Source organism: Peromyscus leucopus, chromosome X (genome assembly GCF_004664715.2).
Source record: "Peromyscus leucopus breed LL Stock chromosome X, UCI_PerLeu_2.1, whole genome shotgun sequence".
NCBI lineage: Eukaryota > Metazoa > Chordata > Mammalia > Rodentia > Cricetidae > Peromyscus > Peromyscus leucopus.
In genome coordinates this window covers 60,712,187-60,733,482 of record NC_051083.1, presented here as the reverse complement: position 1 = coordinate 60,733,482, position 21,296 = coordinate 60,712,187, and the positions used below count along the sequence as shown (strand labels likewise).

General features: G+C 40.3%; 1 protein-coding gene and 1 non-coding gene across 2 annotated transcripts in view; one reads left to right on the top strand and one right to left on the bottom strand.

The window, feature by feature from the left end:
* The first annotated feature begins 401 nt into the window (after positions 1 to 401).
* Tex11 (testis expressed 11) overlaps positions 402 to 21,296 on the top strand; it is a 387,858-nt gene continuing 366,963 nt past the window's right edge. The window contains 3 exon segments of the mRNA XM_037199204.1: positions 402 to 463; positions 13,893 to 14,014; positions 19,688 to 19,772. Coding sequence (XP_037055099.1) covers positions 424 to 463; positions 13,893 to 14,014; positions 19,688 to 19,772 — 247 coding nt within the window. The 5' untranslated portion in view covers positions 402 to 423.
* Positions 3,740 to 3,869, bottom strand: LOC114708666. Its single transcript, XR_003736834.1, has one exon. It is a non-coding gene; the product is annotated as a small nucleolar RNA SNORA40 (small nucleolar RNA).

Sequence of the window (21,296 nt, the reverse complement as noted above, 5' to 3'; positions counted from 1 at the left end):
AGGGCCTCGGGAGGTAAGGTGACAGTCTTTCTGCTGTGAGACAACCCGGACCTCCCTCCTTAACAACTTCCTCCCCCGTTTCCAGCTTCCTCAACTTCCCTGCACTTTTCGGTAATAAGCAATGGGGAAAAAATGTCTGGAAAAAAGTGTTTTTGAGGGGCAGAAGCGATGTCTCAGTGTTAAGAGCACTGGCTACTCTTCCGGAGGACCCGGGTTCAATTCCCAGCACCCACATGGCAGCTCACAGCTGTCTGTAACTCCAGTTCCAGGGAATCTGAAACCCTCACACACATACATGCAGGCAAAACGCCAGTGTACATAAAATAAAAATAAATAAAAAAGTGTTTTTGAGAAATTAGAGACTAAAGTATGGAATATTAAAATGTTTTCTTGTTCCATAGGCTGGAGCCAGGGATTTAAAAAATGGATGACATTGTTGACCTTTGCTTCATGGACTTTAAAGGTACCAAGCTTTGCATGGTAACAGAAATGTCAAACTGTTTTCTGTATTGTTTAAGGTTTCTAAATCCCTCCCCACCCCCTTAACCTCTGGCTTCTTGAGACAGAATTTTTACTCTGTGTCTCAGGCTGACCTAGAACTTATGTAGCTTAGGTTATGCTCAAACTTGCCATCCTCCGACCTCAGCATCCAGAGGGCAAGTGTCAACCACCACACCTGGCCTGTAATCCCAGCATTTGCAAGGTTGTACCTCAAGTAGCTGCCTCAAAGAACAAAACCAAACAAATAAGGAGCTGGGCAGTAGCTCCGTGGGGGGTGTGTGTCCCTTCCACAAGCAAAGCCCTGGGTTGGAGGCCCTGGATGTTGGAGGATATACATTCAGGTTTGTCTCTTAAGTGTGTCTCTTCAGAGTATCTATTGCCCCAGCTTTCTCATCTGTGTGCCAGAAACACTAGACATTTGGAACCTTTTATGAGCTAGTATAATGAAACAAAACTCACAACCCATAGCTTATTTTCTGCCCACAATCCATAGTTTCTCCAGGAATTTTAGAATATACAGAATTGCACTGTTTAACCTGAAAAATACTGTGTTAAAAGTACATTTAAAAAGTATTGCAAGCAGATGGGTAGATGATACTGGAAAGCTACTGTTGGACCTGATGGAGATGTTTAAGATCTTATCTTGTCCTAATTGTAAGGCCTGAAGAAGGGCAGTGAGCTCAGCCTCAGGGCAGGGGGTTGAGGAGGTGCGTTTGCTTCTGTGGTGTCGAGGCAACTAGGCACTGGATATCCTGCTTTTTAAATGCTTTTAACCGAAAACTGCCACCGTCCATAAGCCATTCAACCTTAGGGCTATAAAGAGGCAGATCTTTAAAAAAAATCACTGTAAGGGCAGGTGAGTATGCTTAGCCAGTAAAGATGCCTGCCACCAAGCCTGATGACCTGTGTTGATCCCTGGACCCCACATGGGTGAAGGAGAGAACCAATTCTGGAAAACTGTCCTCTGACCTCCATACTGGTGACAAGCTAAACATGTGCACGTGCGCGAACATACACACACACACACACAAATAAATTTAAAAAAGCATAAAAACAATTACTGCAAGATAGGAAACTAGTTTGAGGCCATCCTAAGCAGCATAATGAGCAACAAAGGGCGTTATCAAGCTTCATGAACCTTTCCTTAAGGTTAGTTTGGAGACAAATTCTTGTTCTCTTTTCTTTCTTTGGATTATGAGTTGCCATGTGGGTGCTGGGAATCAAACCTGGGTCCTTTGGAAGAGCAGTAATTGCTCTTAACTGCTGAGTCATCTCTCCAGCCCCAGGTGAAATAATTTTAATTCATTAGAGACAAAATATTATTGTTTCAACATATACCAAGTTACCGAGATATTTTATTCCCTGAAGTCCGCTTTGTATTTTGTAATTGTAGCACTTATGGGTTGTTTTACATTTTATTGTTTATTTATTTATTTAGAGACAGGGTTTCTCTGGGTAACAGCTCTAAGCTGTCCTGGAATTAGTTCTGTAGCCCAGGCTGGTCTCAGATTCACAGAGATCCACCTGTCTCTGCCTCCCGAGTGCTGGGATTCAAGGTGTGCACCCCCACTACCTGGTGGGTTGTTTTATTTTGACAGAACAGGGGATTGAACATAGGGACTTGTTTATGTTAGGATTACAGGTATGTGCAACTGCTAGCCTCCAGCCCCACATGTCCAGCCTTACATGTCCAGCTTCACATGCCCAACCTCACATGTCCAGCTCCACATGTCCAGCCCCACGTGTCCAGCCCCACGTGTCCAGCTCCACATGTCCAGCCTTACATATCTAGCTTCACATGCCCAGCCTCACATGTCCAGCCCCACGTGTCCAGCTCCACATGTCCACCCTTACATGTCCAGCTCCACATGTCCACCCTTACATATCCAGCCTCACATGTCCAGCCCCACATGCCCAGCCCCACATGCCCAGCTCCATATATCCAGCCCCATATGTCCAGCTCCACATGTCCAGCCCCACATGCCCAGCTCCATATATCCAGCCCCACATGCCCAGCTCCATATATCCAGCCCCACATGCCCAGCTCCATATATCCAGCCCCACATGCCCAGCTCCATATATCCAGCCCCATATGTCCAGCCCCACATGTCCAGTCCCACATGTCCAGCCCCACATGTCCAGCTCCACATGTCCAGCCCCACATGCCCAGCCCCACATGTCCAACTCCACAGGTCCAATTCCACATGTCCAGCCCCACTGAGCCCCACTTCCAGCCCCATACATCTCAATTTGGACTAGCCACACTTCTCGTCTTTAGGGTTATTACCATATTAGTAAGTACAGATTTAGACTAAACAATTTAGTAGAGAAACTCACTCAAGATAATTAGCTTTCACAGAAACTCAAAGAACTTTATTTGCTTGGAGGATCCCTTGAATTATCTTTTTCCCATTTTAAATGTCACAATGGGATTTTCAGATTAGGAATGGCAGCACTATTAGAAATGTGCCAAGAGGGTTATAAAGTTTAGAGTTGAGAGCATGGTTTCTGTAGAAATCTCATCTCATATGCACCTACTAGGTAGGAAAAAACAGTCTATGAAAGAAAGCGGTTGAATGATCGACAGAATCAAACCTTACTGTACCGTGCAGTCTTTTAAGATTCGCCCCTTATGTGCCATTCTAATGGCGCTTCTTAGAACAGCCTTTGCTTTCTTGTCTAGCAATATGTAGCTGCTTACAGTTCTTCAGGACTCACTGTGCTTTTCCATGCCGTCGTGTGCTTTCTCCTCAGTGTTCTTTATCTTAACATCCTAATTCTGTCCTTCAAGCAGGCAAAGGTACTCTGACCTTCCTTTATAGTTAGAGCACCAATTACTTTATATGGTAATTTTTCACGTTAATTTTCTTCTTTTTGCTTTTAAATGGTGAATTCTTTATTCTTAGAACCAGCCTTGGGGGTGGGGATTTAGCTCAGTGGTAGAGCGCTTGCCTAGCAAGCGCAAGGCCCTGGGTTCGGTCCTCAGCTCTGGAAAAAAAAAACAGCCTTATGCTGGTCTTGGTGCACTGGGGAGGCAGAGGCATGTGAATCTCTGAGTTCAAGACCAGTCTGGCCTATAGAGCTAGTTCCTGGACAGCCAGGGCTACACAGAGAAACCCTGTCTAGCAAAACAAAAACCCACCCACCCAACCAACTAACCAAACAAACAAACAAAGGAAGAAAAGAAAGAGAACCAGCCTTATCAGTACCATCAACACTTTGAATTGTTTTAAGTATCATAGTCCTTATATGCATCAAAACATCAAAACTCATACTAAACGATGAGTTCTGGGTTGCAAAAGAGGATCTATTTTTATACCTGTCTTTAGTCTTTGTCCACTAGCTCAACAAAAACATTCCCAGATGTTGGACATAGTGGTGCACACCTCCTTTAATCCCAGAACCTGGGCAGCAGAGGCAGGCTAGCCAGAGGTACACAGTGGAGACCCTGTCTCAAAAACAAGTAAATATTCCCCTAGCTGGTGCTATGGTTTTATTTTTTCTTGATGGTGTAGGTTACCTCATCATTCTTTTGTGTGTGTATGTGTATGTGTGTGTGTGTGTGTGTGTGTGTGTGTGTGTGTGTGTGTGTGTGTGTATGTGTGTTCAAGACCAGAGGACAACCTTGGGTGTCATTTCTCAGCAGCTATCAACTCTCGTTTTTTTTTCTTTTCTTTCCTTCTTTATTTTTGAGACAAAGGCTCTTACTGGCCTGGAACTTGGTATCAAGCCCTGGGGATCTCCTCCTCAGTGCTAAGATTACAAATGCATCCCATCACATCATCAAATTTGGCTTTTTTTAAAAAAATAAGTTCTGGGGATCAAACTCAGGTCTTCACGCTTGCAGAGCAAGCACTTTGCCCCCTGAGCCGCTTCTCCAGTTCCCTCATTAATCTTTGTATTTGAATTAAGACGGCCGGCATCTGCCAGACAACAGGTAGTCAATGAATAGTTGTTGAATTAAGTTTTTCAAGGGGATGTGTGGATGCCAGACAGAGTGTAGTTGCCTTGATTCTGCTCAAGGCTTTGCTTCTAATGACTCTGGTATTGTTCAACTTAACTTATTTATGCTGTATTTTAATCAATTGTAAAATCAGAGTGTGCTACTGTCATTTTAAGATGAGTTACAACTTTGAAAACCTGGTTGATTGATTGATGTGTATCAACATATATCTTGTGTGAAAATGACTGTAAGTTCTTCAAAGGGGGAAATATGTCTTGTTCATGCAGTATCTTTTGGTGCTTAGCAAAGCACCTGGCTATCATTAAATGATTATTGAATGAATATATCAAAACCCAATAACATGTATGTTTTTGTTCATATTGCCTATATAGAAAGCACTATATCACCAGGAATGTCCTTAGTTTTTTTAATTGATTACAATTAGTTTTTTTGGTGTGTGTGTGTGTGTGTGTGTGTGTGTGTGTGTGTGTGTGTGTGTGTAAGACTGAACCCAGGGCTTCAGGCATGCTAAACATATACTCTGCCAATGAGCTTTGCCTCAGGAGACTTAGAAAAACTTGATGATTTGAACATTTTTGTTTGTTGCTTACTTTGAAAATTCACATTATTTGTATTTTCAATGACATTTGCAAGGAACTGGCTAGTCACTTGGGCCTCTTCTCCAGAGGGTCCAATCAGAAATCTCCATGAACACAGTGGTGAGAGGTTTACATTAGAGACAACATGAACTCTATCAGGGCATCTGCTGATGCTGCTGCCAATTCCACTTTTAACTCCACAAATTAGTGGGGCATTTCCTACCTTCACTAAAGCAGAACTATCTGTGTTACTAATTGAACCTATATTGACAGTTGTGGTTCTGAATTCACTAAGCTCTCTTCCATCATGATGTTAGTTGTCTTTCAGAAAGCTCCTGTAACACTCCTGTGGTTCCCCAGTTTTAAATCCAGTTGCCATCTTAACCTGTGCTGTGCATCGCATAGGGACATTTTCATACAACTATGTAATGTACTTTGAACATATCCCTCCATACTCACAGTGCCCCTTCTCGCCTCTCCTCTCCCATTAGTGTTCTTTGTTCTCATAAGCTTCTATCATGTGGCCTTTACATATAGGATTTTATGTTTCTATGTAAAATCTGGGATCCAAAAAAGAGAAAAATGTGATAGTTGTCTTTCTGTGACTGGCTTGCTTTACTTACTATGATAATTTCCAGTTGCATGAGCTTTCTTACAAATGACACTATTTCATTTTTCTTTCTTCCTTTCTTTTGTTCTTCCCACCTCCCTTTCTCTTTATTTTTGAGGCAGGGTCTCATTATGTAGTCCTCCTGGCTGGCCTGGAACTTGCAGATACTCCTCCTGCCTCTGTCTCCTGAGTGCTGACATTAAAGGCAAGTGCCACCATGCCTGCCCACAATTTCATTTTTTTAATGGCTGAATAAAGTTCTGTGTACAATGCTACATTGTCTTTATTCAGTCTTCTGTTAATGGACACCTATGTCGCTTCTGTAACTTAGCTATTATAAATACTGCTAATATATATATATATGTATGATATGTTGGTTGACTAATATCCAGGAGTGATAGTTAGGTTCTATGGTAGATCTATTTTTAGTTATTTGGGGGAATTTCCATACTGGCTATACCAATTTACATTTTTAAGTACTTATTTATTCTCATTTTATGTATATTGATATTTTGCCTGTGTGAGGGTATCAGATCTTGGAGTTATAGACAGTTATGAGCTGTCATGTGGGTGCTGGGGATTGAACCTGGGTCCTCTGGAAGAGCAGTCAGTGCTCTTAACCACTGAGCCATCTCTCCAGCCCCATGAAAGAATTTTTTTTTTCCCTGGAGCTGAGGACCAAACCCAGGGCCTTGTGCTTGCTAGGCAAGCGCTCTACCACTGAGCTAACTCCCCAACCCCCCGATTTACACTTCTTACCAGCAGTATATAAGGTTTCATTTTTCCTCCACATCCTAGCTAGCATTTGCAAATACTCTATTACTGAACTATCTTCCTAGGCCTCACTGTAGTTTTAATTTGAAGTGCTCTGATAGCCAATGAAGTTGAGCATCTTTTCATATGTTCATTGTCCATTTGGACTTCATCTTTTGAGTACTGTCCATTTCATTAGCTCATTATCGATTAGATTGTTCGATTTTTTTGATATTTAGTTCTTTGTATATTTTAGATATGAATCCTTTGTCAGATGTGCAGTTAGCAAACCTTTTCTCCAGTTCTGGAGGCTGTCTCTTCACTTGATTAACTGTTTCCTTTACTGTGCAGAAGCTTTTTCATTTAATGAAATCCTATTTGTCCAAAAAAAAAAAAAAAAAGAAAAAAAGAAATCCTATTTGTCAATTGTTGTCACATGCTCTTCCTCCTCTCCCTCTTCTTTAAAAAGAAGGCTCTCATTGTGTTGACCAAGCCTTGAGCTCCTCCACTCAAGTGTCTCATTTGTCTTAACTTTCCAAGCAGCTGGGACTATAGGCATGTGCTTGGCTTTTAGGTAATGCTTTCTTTGTCCTTCATCCGTGGGTCCTTGTGTCTCTATCTGTTGTAAATGGTACTTCAGTAAACATAGGAGTGCTAATCTCAAGACCTTGATGTAATGGGTAGCTGTTCCAGCTTTGACCTTGAAACATTGCCCCTAGTGTAGCAGCAAGTAACTTGCCTAGGACCTGCCCCTGGGGTGTGGCCAAGAGGAGACCCCTCAAGACCCAAGATGCGTACGTGTTCACCCTTTTAGCTCCTCATGGTCCTGGAGGCTGTATTTGCAGACCAAGTCAGAGTTCCCCAGAGAACTACGCTGGACTGTACCTCATCTCTCCTGGATCCTATAATCCACCCCTTATTGGTTGTAAGTTACCCCTGAAATAAACCTCTTGTTTTTATTTTTGGTTTTTCGAGACAGGGTTTCTCTGTGTAGTTTTGGAGCCTGTTCTGGATCTCACTCTATAGACCAGGCTGGCCTCGAACTCACAGAGATCCACCTGCCTCTGCCTCCCGGGTTCTGGGATTAAAGGTGTGTGCCACCATTGCCCTGCTGAAATAAACCTCTTTTAATTACCAGATAAAGTACGTGGAATTGCCTCATTAATTATAGCAATACCTTGATTTCTCCAGAAGTACATCACTCTGCCTAGCTATTTTTTAAATGCTTTTAGGAACCTCTGTACTGTGTTCCATAGCAGCTATACAATTTTGTATTTTCACCAGTAGTATATAAAGATTGCAATTTCTCCTCATTTCTACCAATACCTGTCTTCTGTTTTTTAATTAATTTATTATTATTATTATTATTAATGTGTGTGTGTGTGTGTGTGTGTGTGTGTGTGTGTGTGTGTGTGTGTGCATGCATGCATGTGCATGCCATAGCATGAGCGTGGAGGTCAGAGGACAACATTATGGAATCAGTTCTTTCCTTCTACCTTTACATGGTATATGGTTAATGTTAATTGTCAACTTGACAGAATCTAGAATCACCTGGGAGTTAGGTCTTTGGACATGGCTGTGAGAACTTATCTTGATATTATTCATTGATGTAGGAAGACACATCTTTTTTGATATTGAGGTTTTTATATTTATTTATTTATTTATTTATTTATTTATTTATTTATTTATTTATTCTCTCATATATTACATCTCAGTTTCCCCTCCCTCCTCTCCTCCTAGCCCCCCACCTCCCCTCTCTCCCAGATCCACTCCTCCCCCTCTCCTGTGGGTGGCACCATTCCTTGGGCAGGGGAACCTGGATCATATAAAATGGAGAAAGTGAGCTGGGCACTAATTAGCACTAATCAGCACATAGTCGTTGCTCTCTTCTGACTGTGGACATAGCATGAGCAGCTGCTGCAAGCTCCTGCTGCCTTGACTTCCCCACCATGACGGATCCCTCCCATGCCTTGAATTGTGAGCCAAAATAAGCTATTTCTTTCCTAAGTTGCTTTTGCCAGGATATTTTATCTCAGCAACAGGAAAACAAACCAAGTTATATAGATTCTGTAGGTCAAACCTGTAGATCACCAGGCTTGCCCCAAAATGCCTTTTACCTGCTAAACCTTGGCCTGTCTTTCTATTTTTAGATAATAGCTGTCATGACAGATGTGAATTGATATGTCATATGCTTCTTCTGCTTTTTTTTTTTTTACGTGTGTGTGTGTGTGTGTGTGTGTGTGTGTGTGTGTGTATGTGCGCGTGCGCACGCGGGTGCGGGCACGCACCATGGTAGACATATGGAGGTCAAAGGACAACTTGTAGGGATCAGTTCTCTCCTTCTACCATGTGAGTCCTGGGAGTGAAGTCAGGTTACTAGGCTTAGCAGCAAGCATCTTTTCCCATGGAGCCATCTCACTAGCCTCTGTGTTGGAATTCTTATTTTGTTCATGCATTGTTCTCTTGGCCTCAGTGAGCATCTTCACAGGAGTTGTTTTAAATCGTTGTCAGGTAAATCATACACTATTTCAATAGGGTCGGTTTCTGGAGGTTTGTTCCTCTGGAACATTTTGGCTTCATTCGTCATTTTCCTTGACTCTCTATGTTGGTGTTTGTGCTTTAGACAAGGAAAGCACCTTTCTGTCTTCATGCCTTTGTGCAGGAGAGGACCGCCATTAGTCAGCCCATCTAGTCTGAGAGCCTCTCCTAGCTTGTTCCTTCTCCAAGGAGAAGCAGGCAGCTGGGGTTTCATCTGCTTTCTCTGTGCTAACAGAGGGTGTTGAGCAGTGGCTTGTAACAGTGGAGGCCACAGTTACTCTTCTTCCCCGAGAGGCTAAACCATGCTGGACTCAGAGCTTTAAATTGAAAACACACACTTTTTGGGTAGCCTGTAGAAGATGGGACACTAACTTTTTATCACTCCAGGGGAAGCTGAAAGCTAGGATTGTTCATTTGTGAAGCTATATCATGACTGCTTATTTTGTTCATGAGGTTAGCTTGCCCGGCATCTTTCTCTTGTTTCCTTCTAGGATCAGGACACTGCTCATGTCTATAACACACAGTTCTGAATAGGTCCCTGGGAACTATGATGGATACAGTTTTACTTTCTGCATGAGACAACTTATTGCTTGGATTCATTAGTATTATACTCATTTCATGATTTGGGATTTCCTGAAACATGATCATCCTGCCATGCATAGAAACAATGATTTACAGTGTGATTTTAGTCTATGGCCACGCCTGTTGGCCATGCCATCCGCTTTTTTGGGTATTTGAGCTGTTTTCTATTTGAACCAGCCTCTGTAGTTAGAATAGTTTAGATTAGCATACAGTTGGAGCCCTAGTGTGGTACTCTGAGTGGTTTGGGTACATCTCTTTTCTCTCTGTTCTTTTTCCCCTGTAGTGTTCTTAGTTCGTCACTTGTCCCACAGCCTTGTTATATTCTATTTGCATTACCTAAGAAGTTACGTCCTTTTTTTTGAACTCTGCCACTACTCTCCACTGATTCCACTGTGTTTTCAGTGCTAGAGGTTGAACCCGTTTTACAAAATACTGAGCTCTCCTGTCTAGAGTAGTTTAGCAATGAAATGAGAATGCATCTGATAAAAGCCTTGAGTCTGAAGCACTGTGCAAATGCTAATTTTTTGCCTCCCCCTTTTTTTGAGATGGGAGTCTCACTCTGTAGCCCAGGCTGACTTCTCAAGTATTTAGATTACAAGGTGTGAGCCATTACATCTCACTTTTGGTTCTTTGTTTTTTTTTTTTTTTTTGTTTTTGGAGACAGGGTTTCTCTGTAGCTTTGGAGCCTGTCCTGGACTAGCTCTGTAGACCAGGCTGGCCTCGAACTCACAGAGATCCACCTGCCTCTGCCTCCCAAGTGCTGGGATTATAGGCGTGCGCCACCACTGCCCAGCTTTCACTTTTGGTTTTTCTCTCCCTAAAGAAGATGCATGTAATCATTGTGACATGAAGTAGAATCTTGAACTGACCCTGACAGACCTTTGAGTTGCTTTGGCTTTTGACTGACTAGTTGAGGTGATGGAGGTCACTGCAGGTGGGAGGCATGGGCAGGGCTTTCAATAGATTTTTCCATGTTGTAACAGAAATTTCCTTCTTCAAAGACAGGGGAAATGTTTATTTTTTATTACACTGTACTTAGAATCTTGTCTACCTAATTAGCATTAATTGATGCTGGTTAGCAGGGCCACTGCAATAGAATGATGCCAGAGTTTTAGCTACTAGGAATCTTATTTAAATTAGATAGACTGAAATCATGTCATAATTATACTTTATTCTGATAGCATAGTTTAGATATTCTTTTTTGTTTCCAGTGCACAATTTTGCTTGATCTGACCTTAACATGCCATGCTGTCTTCACATCTTAGGAAGGACTGCATTAAAAAGCTGTTTTGTAAGCTTCTTCCGAAAGGAAATTTCTCCTTCCTCGTGTAACCCTTATTCAGCCATGTGATCTCTACTTTCTACCCAGCTTTTCTGACTGCATTTATCCTAAAGGACTACAGTATGACATTGCCTCTGCTGGTGTCAATCAAGTTGTTCCATTGATTGACACTGAAAATGGGGTTTGAAAGGATCAGAATTAGTTTGATAAAGGGGAATTATATAAAACATTAACTGCTTAAGACATTCAGAACTCAAAATCATTGCTCCACAGTCTCATATATGCTGCAGCCAGAAATTGTAATAGTTTTGTCATAACATCTTAGGTTCTTTTTTTGTTTTTAGTTATTGAGACAGGGTCTCACTATGTAGCCCTGGCTGGCCTGAAACTCTATATAGACCAGGCTGACCTTGAATTTATGATGATCTGCCTGCCTCTGCCTTTTGAGTGCTGGGATTATAGGAAAGCCCTTTAAGCCACATTTTATGATTAAAAAAACCCAGCAACTCAAAAATTTATATGGGCTTGTGGCTGGGGAATGTTGCTCAGTGGTGGAGCACTTAACTAGCATTTAAAGGGCCATGGATCTACTACCCAACTCCAAAAATTTTTATTGGAATTTGTCTTATTTTTAGTATTTCAAGTGTGCTATCAAAGTCAGTGGTAAAATACCTGTCTGGTATTCTTGAGGCCCTAAGTTTGCTATCTAGCACTTCGTTATTTTTTAAATAAAAAAAATCTGCTTTAAAACAGTATTTGGCCAGGTGATGGTGGCACACGCCTTTAATCCCAGCATTCAGGAGGCAGAGGCAGGTGGATCTCTGAGTTTGAGGCCAGCCTAGTCTACAGAGCATGCTCCAGGACAGCCAGGGTTACACAGAGAAACCCTGTCTTGAAAAAAACAACAACAAAAAAACCAAAAACAAAACCAGTATTTGGATTTTTAAAAACATTATTTAAAAATATCCCTCATCCTTTTACCAATATTTTAAGCCAGGACTATAATATATGAGTATCATCTCAAAATAAACTTACCTGATCTTTGAAGAGGGAAGATTTTTTGCAAGATTTTCTTTTTACCCAAGACCTTGTGCATGCTAGGCAAGTGCTGTACCACTAAGCTATATTCCCTCCCAAGTTATTTTATATGAATTTTTGCATTAAATAATTTATGGGAAGAAGAAAAGATTTAGGTTTATTTTTTCTTATGTATCTTAACATTTATAGTGTTAAAGGTATGTGTGGTATATTTTCCATAATATTTCTGCTTGTCCAGTGATGTCCTTGTTAGGGTTACCATTGCTGTGATGAAACATCATGGCCAAAAGCAAGTTGGGGAGGAAAGGGTTTATTTGGCTTACACTTCAGCCTTGTTGTTCATCACTGAAAGAAGTCAGGACAGGAACTCAAACAGGGCAAGAACCAACCTGGAGGCAGGTACTGATGTAGAAACCCTGGAGGAGTGCTGCTTATTGGCTTGGTAATCATGGTTTGCTCTGCCTGCTTTCTTATAGAACTCAGGACCACCAGCCCAGGAATGGCACCACCCACAGTGGGCTGGGCACTCCTCCATTGATCATTAACTAAGAAAATGCCCTACAGCCAGATTTTATGGAGGCATTTTCTCAATTGAGGTTCCCTCCTTTTAGATACCTGTAGTGTGGGTCAAGTTGACATAAAACTAGCCAGCACAAATGGATACTAAAGGTTCCATGTGCTATAGAAATATTTGAGCATAATTTGCTTTGACTCTTTATTTGAATCTACTTTCTAACATTTAGATGAAAATGATAATTTATTGTAGCAGATTAAAGATATGTTTGTTGAAGTTGGAAGTATAGCTTAGTGTTATAGCACTTGCCTAACATGTACAAGGCCTGGAATCCCAATATGCCCATATACCCTTACAGACATACACCTGTTTATCACTGTTCGAAGATACTTTTGTAGTATTTTTATAAATAATAACATTTTTGAATTTTGTATGATGGTCAGAAATGTTAAAAGAAAAACATATCATATGGAAACTTTGTTACATGCATTTGGAAAAAAAATTCCTCAATTTTGATAATATGAAAGGTTCCAATTTTGACTCTACATCATGTTTTTGTTTTAATGAATTCCATGGCTTAGTAAGATTCAGCTATAGGGAGGATCTGGTGCTTAGATTGTTTAGAAAATAGTGACATCATTTATACAGATTCAATAACTGGATAATGTTGTCTCTAATTGGACATGTCATTTCTTTTATTACAAAGCAAGGCCAATACTTCAGAGCCAGCATAAATTAATGTTTGACTAATTCTTGCAAGTAATAATAAATATTTCAATTTTGCAGGATATCTATCCACCCTCTTCAATTTCTATAATTTTTTAAGTTGGAAGGCATTGTTAACATCTACTTTATAGTAATTTTAACTTTATCTATAATAACATTACCTTTTGTGGGGTCAATATATTTTACTTTCTGAGAATGAGTAGTGATCACTAAGTTCAAGTTAGTTTCAATAAAGACTGTACCCTGTAACTAGAGTTTTCCTGCCTTGCCCACAGTCAGGACAAATCTTTGTCACCCACCAGTCCCACAGCCGCTCAGACCCAACCAAGTAAACACAGAGACTTATATTGATTACAAACTGTATGGCCATGGCAGGCTTCTTGCTAACTGTTCTTATAGCTTAAAATAATCCATTTCCATAAATCTGTACCTTGCCATGTGGCTCGTGGCTTACCGGCATCTTCACATGCTGCTTGTCATGGCAGCGGCTGGCAGTGACTCCTTCCACCTTCCTGTTCTCTCAATTTTCCTCTCTGTTAGTCCCGCCTATATTTCCTGCCTAGCCACTGGCCAATCTGTGTTTTATTTATTGATCAATCAGAGTAATTTGACATACAGACCATCCCAAAGCAGTACCCTAGCTTTAGCTAAAAGAAATTTTATTTTCAGTTTCTACTTTTAGGATAATTTCAAGTTCCTTAATGCTGTATTTATTTGCTAGAGATCTAGGAACAAGTTTCACAATGCTTTGCTAACTTGAACCAATTGTGATAAGTTCATAACACATTTATTACTCGTTATTTCAGAAATTGTTAAAACCCTAATCATAACTGGGAATTCATGGAGACTACATGAAATAATTGACAGATTCTTCAGGAGCATATCAGTTGTCAACAGGGAGTCTCTGGCTGAAATACAGAATATTCAGGTTGGTAAAAACTTATTTTGTTCATGATAATCTTTTGGTGATAAGTTTGTTTTAAATATTTATTTTCAATTATGTACAGGTGTGTGTCTGCATGTAGGTTTGTGCATGTGAGTACAGGTGCCTATGGAGGCCAGAGGCTTCAGATCCCCTGGAGCTGTGCTCAGGCCCTCTGCAAGAACAGTATATGCTCTTAACCACTGAGCCATTTCTCCATCCCCACACCCTTTGAATTTTTTTAGACAGGGTCTCACACTGAACCTGGAGGTCACTGACTGAACAAGACTAGCTGGCTTGTAAGCCCTAGTGAGCCTTCTGTTTCTGCCTTTCCAGTGCTAGCATTATATAGGTGTGCACCGCCACATCTGGATTTTGTGTGGATGTTTGAGGATCTGAGCTCAGGTCCTCATGGTTGCACGGTTTCTAGCATCCATTCCTGTATTTTCCTGTAAGGGTTTTAGGGCCAGTGAGATGGCTCAGCAGGTAAAGATACCTCTTTCCAAGCCTGACAACCTAAGTTTGATTCCTAAGATTCACATGGTGGAAGGAGAAAACCAACTTCCTTAAGTTGTCCCCTACCCTGCCTATGTGTCCCCTACCATACAAAATAAATAAAAATTTAATAAAATTTAAGATTTATTTTTATTATCTTTAATAATGTATATGTATATATTAATGTGTATGTGTAGGTATATGCATGTGAGGGCAGGTGCCTATGGAGGCCAGAGGCATTGGATGCTCCAGGAGCTGGAGTTAACAGGTAATTGTGAGTCTGCCCACCTGGGAACTGAATTTTGGTCCTCTGGAAGAACAGAAAGTAATCTTAACCCTTGAGCCATAAATCTATCTAGTCCCTAACATCTTTTTAAAAAAATAATTTTATACCTTTAATTCTTTTTAAATTTCTTTATTTATATTTTATATACATTGGTGTTTTGCCTGTATTTATGTTTATATGAGCATCCCCTGGAACAGGAGTTACAGACAGTTGTAAGCGGCCATGTGGGTGCTGGGAACTGAACCTATATCCTCTGCAAGACAACAAGTGCTCTTAACCACTGAGCCAGCTTTCCAGTCCCTTCAACTTGTTTACATATGGTGTGAAAAAGGAATTCAACTTTATTCTTTTGCAGGTGGATAATGAGTTGCTACAGCCTCATTTGTGGAAGACTTTTTCTCATTGTGTTTGTCTTAGCACCGTTGTTAAAAGTATGTCAACCATAAATGTGAAGGTTTATTTCTGGAAGTTGTTCTTGTCCACTGTTTTTCCCTATGCCCTTTCCATTGTAGCTTTGGAGTGAATTTTGAAATTAAAAAATGTGAGGGCCCTAATTTTGTTCTTGGTTTTTTAGACTGTTTTTGAATATTACTGGTATTATGAATTTTCATATAGATTCTGGGATCATTTCATCAGTTTATGCAAAGATGGAAGGTAGAACTTTGATCAAGATTGCAGTTAAATTTATAGGTTGGAGACTGGAGAGATGGCTCAGCATGGAGAGCCCTGGCTCCTCTCTCTGCTCTTCTGGAGGTTCTGAGTTCAATTCCTGGCCTCCACATAATGGTTTACAATCATTTGTAATGGGATCTGTTGCCCTCTTCTGTTGTACATGCAAACAAAGCACTCATATATTCTATAAACAAATTTATATGTCAATTTAAGGAGCATTTTATCTTAATATTAAGTTTTTTGATCTACAAAATGGTATGTTTTCTATTCTTTTCTTTTTCTTTTTTTTTTTTTTTTGGTTTTTTGAGACAGGGTTTCTCTGTGTTCTTTGCGCCTTTCCTGGAACTCACTTGGTAGCCCAGGCTGGCCTCAAACTCACAAAGATCCGCCTGTCTCTGCCTCCCAGTGCTGGGATTAAAGGCGAGCGCCACCACCGTCGGCACAATGGTATGCTTTCTTATTCATTAGGTCATCTTTAATTTCTTAGTCTTGGGGCATAAATTTTGAACTTATTTTGATAGTTTTATTCCTGAATACTTTAGTCTTGATAATGTTATTGGAAATAAATTAATTTAAGTTTCAGATGATTTATTAATTGTTGCATAGAAATTCAGTTTAGCTTTTTTTTGCTTTGTTTTCTTGTGGGTGTTTTGCTTGTGTTTTCTTGTTGTGAGGATTGAACCTGGGCCTGGTGCATGCTGGACAAGCAGTCTTTCAGTGAGCTGAGTTTCAGTCTACTACTCATTCAATTTTATATGTTGATCTTCTTGTAGCCTTGCTGAATTTGTTGATTAGTTATAATGCCTTTTAGCAGATTACTTAGTATGTAAGTCTTTTAAAATTATAACCTCTTATTGTACTTAATTGTTAGTGAAAAGTTATTATAAGGTTCAATATCAAGAGTCTAGTCTTGGGCTATCAAGATGGCTCAGCAATTAAAACCATCAAGTCTGATGACCTGAGTTTGATCTCTGGGACCCTCAAGTTATTTTCTGACTGTCATACACATGCTTTCCTCTCCACCATAAATACATAAATAAATACATAAGTAAGCATATAAACACAATAATAAAAATAGTCTGGTTTTATTTTGTAAGAAAATTCACTTGGTTTTGGAAATACCTTAAATTTCTGTCTTTCTTTCTAGAAAGCTTAATGTTCATGTTGTGCACTTCTGTTTGTTGCAAATATTTGCTGTGTTTATTATTTTTAAAGGTTTGCTTATTTTATTTTATGTGTATGAGTATTTTGTGTGCATGTATGAAAGTACACTGTATGTGTGCCTGGTGCCTGTGGAGGCCAGAAAAAGTGCTGGATCCACTGCAGCTGGAATTATGGACAACTGTAATCTACCATGTGGGTGCTGGGAACTGGGAACCTGGGTCCTCTGCAAGAATAAGTGTTCTTAACCTCTGTGCCATCTCTCCAGCCCTAGCTGTGTTTATTATTATACATTTATAGAAACCTAACAGAAAATCAGCCATATAGTAGGCATTTATTATGTACATGTTAAAAATGATCATTTTGTGCCTTTGAAGTATTTATAATCATAATTCACTTTGTACCTTCTAATAAAATATGGAAAGATACACATTTATTTAAAAATCATGAAGTAGGCCAGGCAGTGGTGGTGCACATCTTTAATCCCAGCACTTGGGAGGCAGAGGCAGGCAGATCTCTGTGAGTTCAAGGCCAGCCTGGGCTATAGAGTGAGTTCCAGGACAGTCAGGGCTACACAGAGAAACAGAATGGAGGTTGGCCTGAGAATTGCCCAAGAATAGTAAAGTGACGTGACACCTATGCTAAATTGTCTGTGTCTGAATAGAATCTCATCAGAAAAATGGTGGAGGTGAAGATGAGGAAGGTGGTACTGAGATGAGAAAGGAGAAAGGACAGTACAATAGAGAGCTAGCGATATAGTTCAGTGGTAAATATCTTGTCCTGTGTACTCTTGTCTAGTGTATACAAGGCCCTGGCTTCCATCTCTCGTAAGGAATAAAAACCTACACCACCATTGCTATTTATAGTGTGTGTGTATTTGACTTGTTCTCCTTAGTCAGGTACTGTCAATGTATTTGTCATAAGGTAATGGTATGTAGATTCTATCATTATTCACCATCACCCCTTGGAGGATTTAAGTCAAGGCCATGCTATATTGGTCTCAGACAGTAGTAACATCCAGCCCCAGTTATTGCCTTCCAAGGTTGCTTGCCACACACTAAACTATTTTCTAACGTTTTTTTTTTTTTTCCTGTCAGAACTGGGGAATGAATCTAGGGAAGGATGCTACCATTGGGTTATAACACCCCCTCCCCAACCTATTCCCATTTACACATATCTTTTTTTTACTCATATCTTTTTAAAAATGATTTATTTTCATTTTATGTGCATTGGTGTTTTGCCTTCATGTGTGGCTGTGTGAGGGTGTTATATCCCCTGGAACTGGAGTTACAACAGCTGTGAGCTGCTAAGTGGGTGCTGGGAATTGAACCTGGATCCTCTGGAAGAGCAGCCAGCACTCTTAACAGTTGAACCATTGTGGGGCGTTTACCCACCACCCCCACAGTTCCCCAGAGTTTTCTTGAGTGCGATCAGCAGGAAATATTAGATAGAAGGATTTATAGCAGAGAATCTTGTGGAGATAAACAGATAGAAAATAAAGGATAGCCTCGAGAGGGCCTGGAACCTATTCCAATGGGCCCTGACTGTCTCTGCCCCAGGGTTTTTATAGAGACGCCAAGGGGTGGAGCAAAAGACCTCCTCCCCCAGCACAGCCAAGTGCAGGCCATCTCAGACACCTGCACTCAGGCCCGTGGTCCTGATCATCCTCTATTCGGACCTGCTGGGTAAAGCCACGAGGAACCCCAGAACGGGCTCCCACAAACCATCTCTCCAGCCCACCATTTACATATATCTTGAGTCTTCATTTTTTTCCTTGAGACAGTGCAAGCTTGATTTAGCTTTTTACTCAGTTAACTAGGTTCTACCTTATAGAAAGATAAACCCTAGAGGAGCATTTATAAACTTGGTCCCCTAATTCCCAGAATGAAACACAATAAAATGAACAATCCTATTATTTAAATGCATATTCTTTATCTAACATTTTTGCATGTACTATGTTATATATGTTCTATAAGACATGTATTTCCTACCAAGGAGCCCAGTTGGGAAACAAGGATAAGAACTTAAAAATAAGGCTGTCCTGGATCTTGCTTTGTAGACCAGGCTTTCCTTGAACTCACAGAGATCCGCCTGGCTCTGCCTTCTGAGTGCTGGGATTAAAGGCATGCGCCACTAGGCCTGGCTATGTAGCTTAGTTTTAAAAGCTTGCCCGGTATGTGAGAGATCTTGGGTTCAATCCAGGGCAAGAAACATCAACAGGTTAAGCATGGTGTTGCAGGCCTATACTTCCATCGCTCAAGAGGCACAGGCAGGTGAATTGCTATAAACTCTAAGCCAAACTGATCCATATCCTGAGTGCCAGGTCAGCTAGGGCTACACAGAGAGACCTTGCTCTTTTGCCCTCCCCCCAAAAAAACCTCAAACTAAACTAACGAAACCAAACCACAATTTGAGTGAATGATGCAGTTTTATAATTAATTGCTCAATTGTGTGGCAATATATGTAGGAATTCAAAGAAGAAAGAGCTGAGGGTGAAGTTTATGGTGGAGTGCTTGCTTAATACGGAATTTTGAGTTTGACCTCATCACATTGCCAAAGATGTGACAAAAAGGAGACTGCTGAATGTTTCCTGGATGTCGCTAGTGGGACTAAAACAGCTTTGATTTACATAGTAGATGAAGGGAAGGGCTATAATTCAGGTTAAAGTGAACAGTATGAATCAAGATACATAAATAGGCTGGGCATGGTGGTGCAAGCCTTTGATCCCAGCACTAGGGAGGCAGAGGCAGGTGGATCTCTGAGTTTGAGGCCGATCTGGTCTACAGAGTGAGTTCCAGGACAGCCAGGGCTATACAGAGAGACCCTGTCTCGAAAATCCCACCCCCAAGATACATAAATAAGAATACACAAATTGTGTTCAGGTGACAAGATAATCCTATTAAGAGATGTTAAGTTTTTTGTGAGGAGAGGTCTATTGAGATTATATTTGGAGGGTCAGGAAATGACAAACAATACCTATATAAGCATATAACATACAAGACAGAATCTATCATTGAAGGTGGGGAGTATCTTAGCTGACTAAATAAATGTTTCCTTTTGTCTAGATTGAAGAAATTGCAGTGAACCTGTGGAACTGGACAGTTACCAAGAGAATAGAATTGTCTGTGAATGAAAGCCAGACAGCTAAATGTAGGTATATGTTTTGAGACCCATTATGAAAAATAGTCTTACTAGACATGGGTAATATTTCTGAAGTTTGACTGTTCTGACCAATTCTTAGATAGGGATTATTTTGTTAAGTGACAGCCAAACAAATAGTTTGAAAGCACTGGTTTCTGTTTCTCAAGCTAATAGCTTCCAACTGTTTGTGAGTTTTCAGAGGTATCTCTTTGTTGATACAAGTTTTAAGGTACCACTGCAAGATAGTCTGGAGATGAACAATGACAATCAAAAGATGGGAAACTAAACACTAGGGGAATGTGAAAGAACATGGGTCACTGGGAAGACATGGTCAAAACCTTCTATATTCTAAAGGACTTTCAAATAGGAGTTTCCTCTCTCTGCTAATATTAGAATGAAATACATTGCCATGTGAGGGATTTAGATTTTAAATTTTTGTTTATTTATGTGTATTGGTGTTTTGACTGCATATATACCTGCATATTACATGCATGAGTTACAGATGGTTGTGAGCCACCATGTGGGTGCTGGATATTGAATTCAGGTCCTCTGGAAGAGCAATCAGCACTTCTAAATACTAAACCATCTCTCTAGCATCCTGATTTTTAAAAATTTAAAGAAGTATTCCCTCAGCATGCCAATAAACATAGTGGTAAACTACTAAGAAAAACTGTAGAAATAATTCCTACTTGTAAAAGCAAAAAATGAGAACAGTAAAACAAGCAAACGAACAGAAAACCCAAGTCAAACATCTTTTTGGGTGCTTCAGTGTTTGGTAAAGGGTTAGTTGCTTTACCTAAAACAATTAAGGCCTAATTTGCTGACAGTTACTGTTTTTGAACAAGGATAGTGCCAGTAAATGCATTCATGAAAGGTACTGTCCAATGATAAAGGACACATTGGAGCAAGGACCTCTAACTGCTTGACTTTGTAAAGGCAAATTCCTTTTTTCCTCTATACAGCAAGCAGACTTTACTAAGTTTTTATGTTTGTGACTGTAAATATGAAACTATACAATTTCAGATAAGGTAGCTAGTAGTTTATATAATCAAAAATATTTTTTTCATGGGTTTACCCCTCCATTATTATATTTAGAGACTAGTTCTCTCCCTTTAAGATAAGTACTTGTATTATTGCTTTCAGGTGCCTTAACTCCTATAGTTCTGAGGAAAGAAGAATAAGAATTTATCAGAGAAACACTACACAAGTGAAGTCTATGATATTAAATGCTTAAATATGATATTTAAATTCTTAAATCTGAGGGATATAGTTTAGCTAGAGTTTTCCTGCCTTGCCCACAGTCAGGACAAATTTTTGTCACCCACCAGTCCCACAGCCGCTCAGACCCAACCAAGTAAACACAGAGTCTTATATTGCTTACAAACTTGGCCGTGACAGGCTTCTTGCTAACTGTTCTTACAACTTAAATTAATCCATTTCCATAAATCTATACCTTGCCACGTGGCTCGTGGCTTACCGGCATCTTCACATGCTGCTTGTCATGGCGGCGGTTGGCAGTGACTCCCTTTCCAT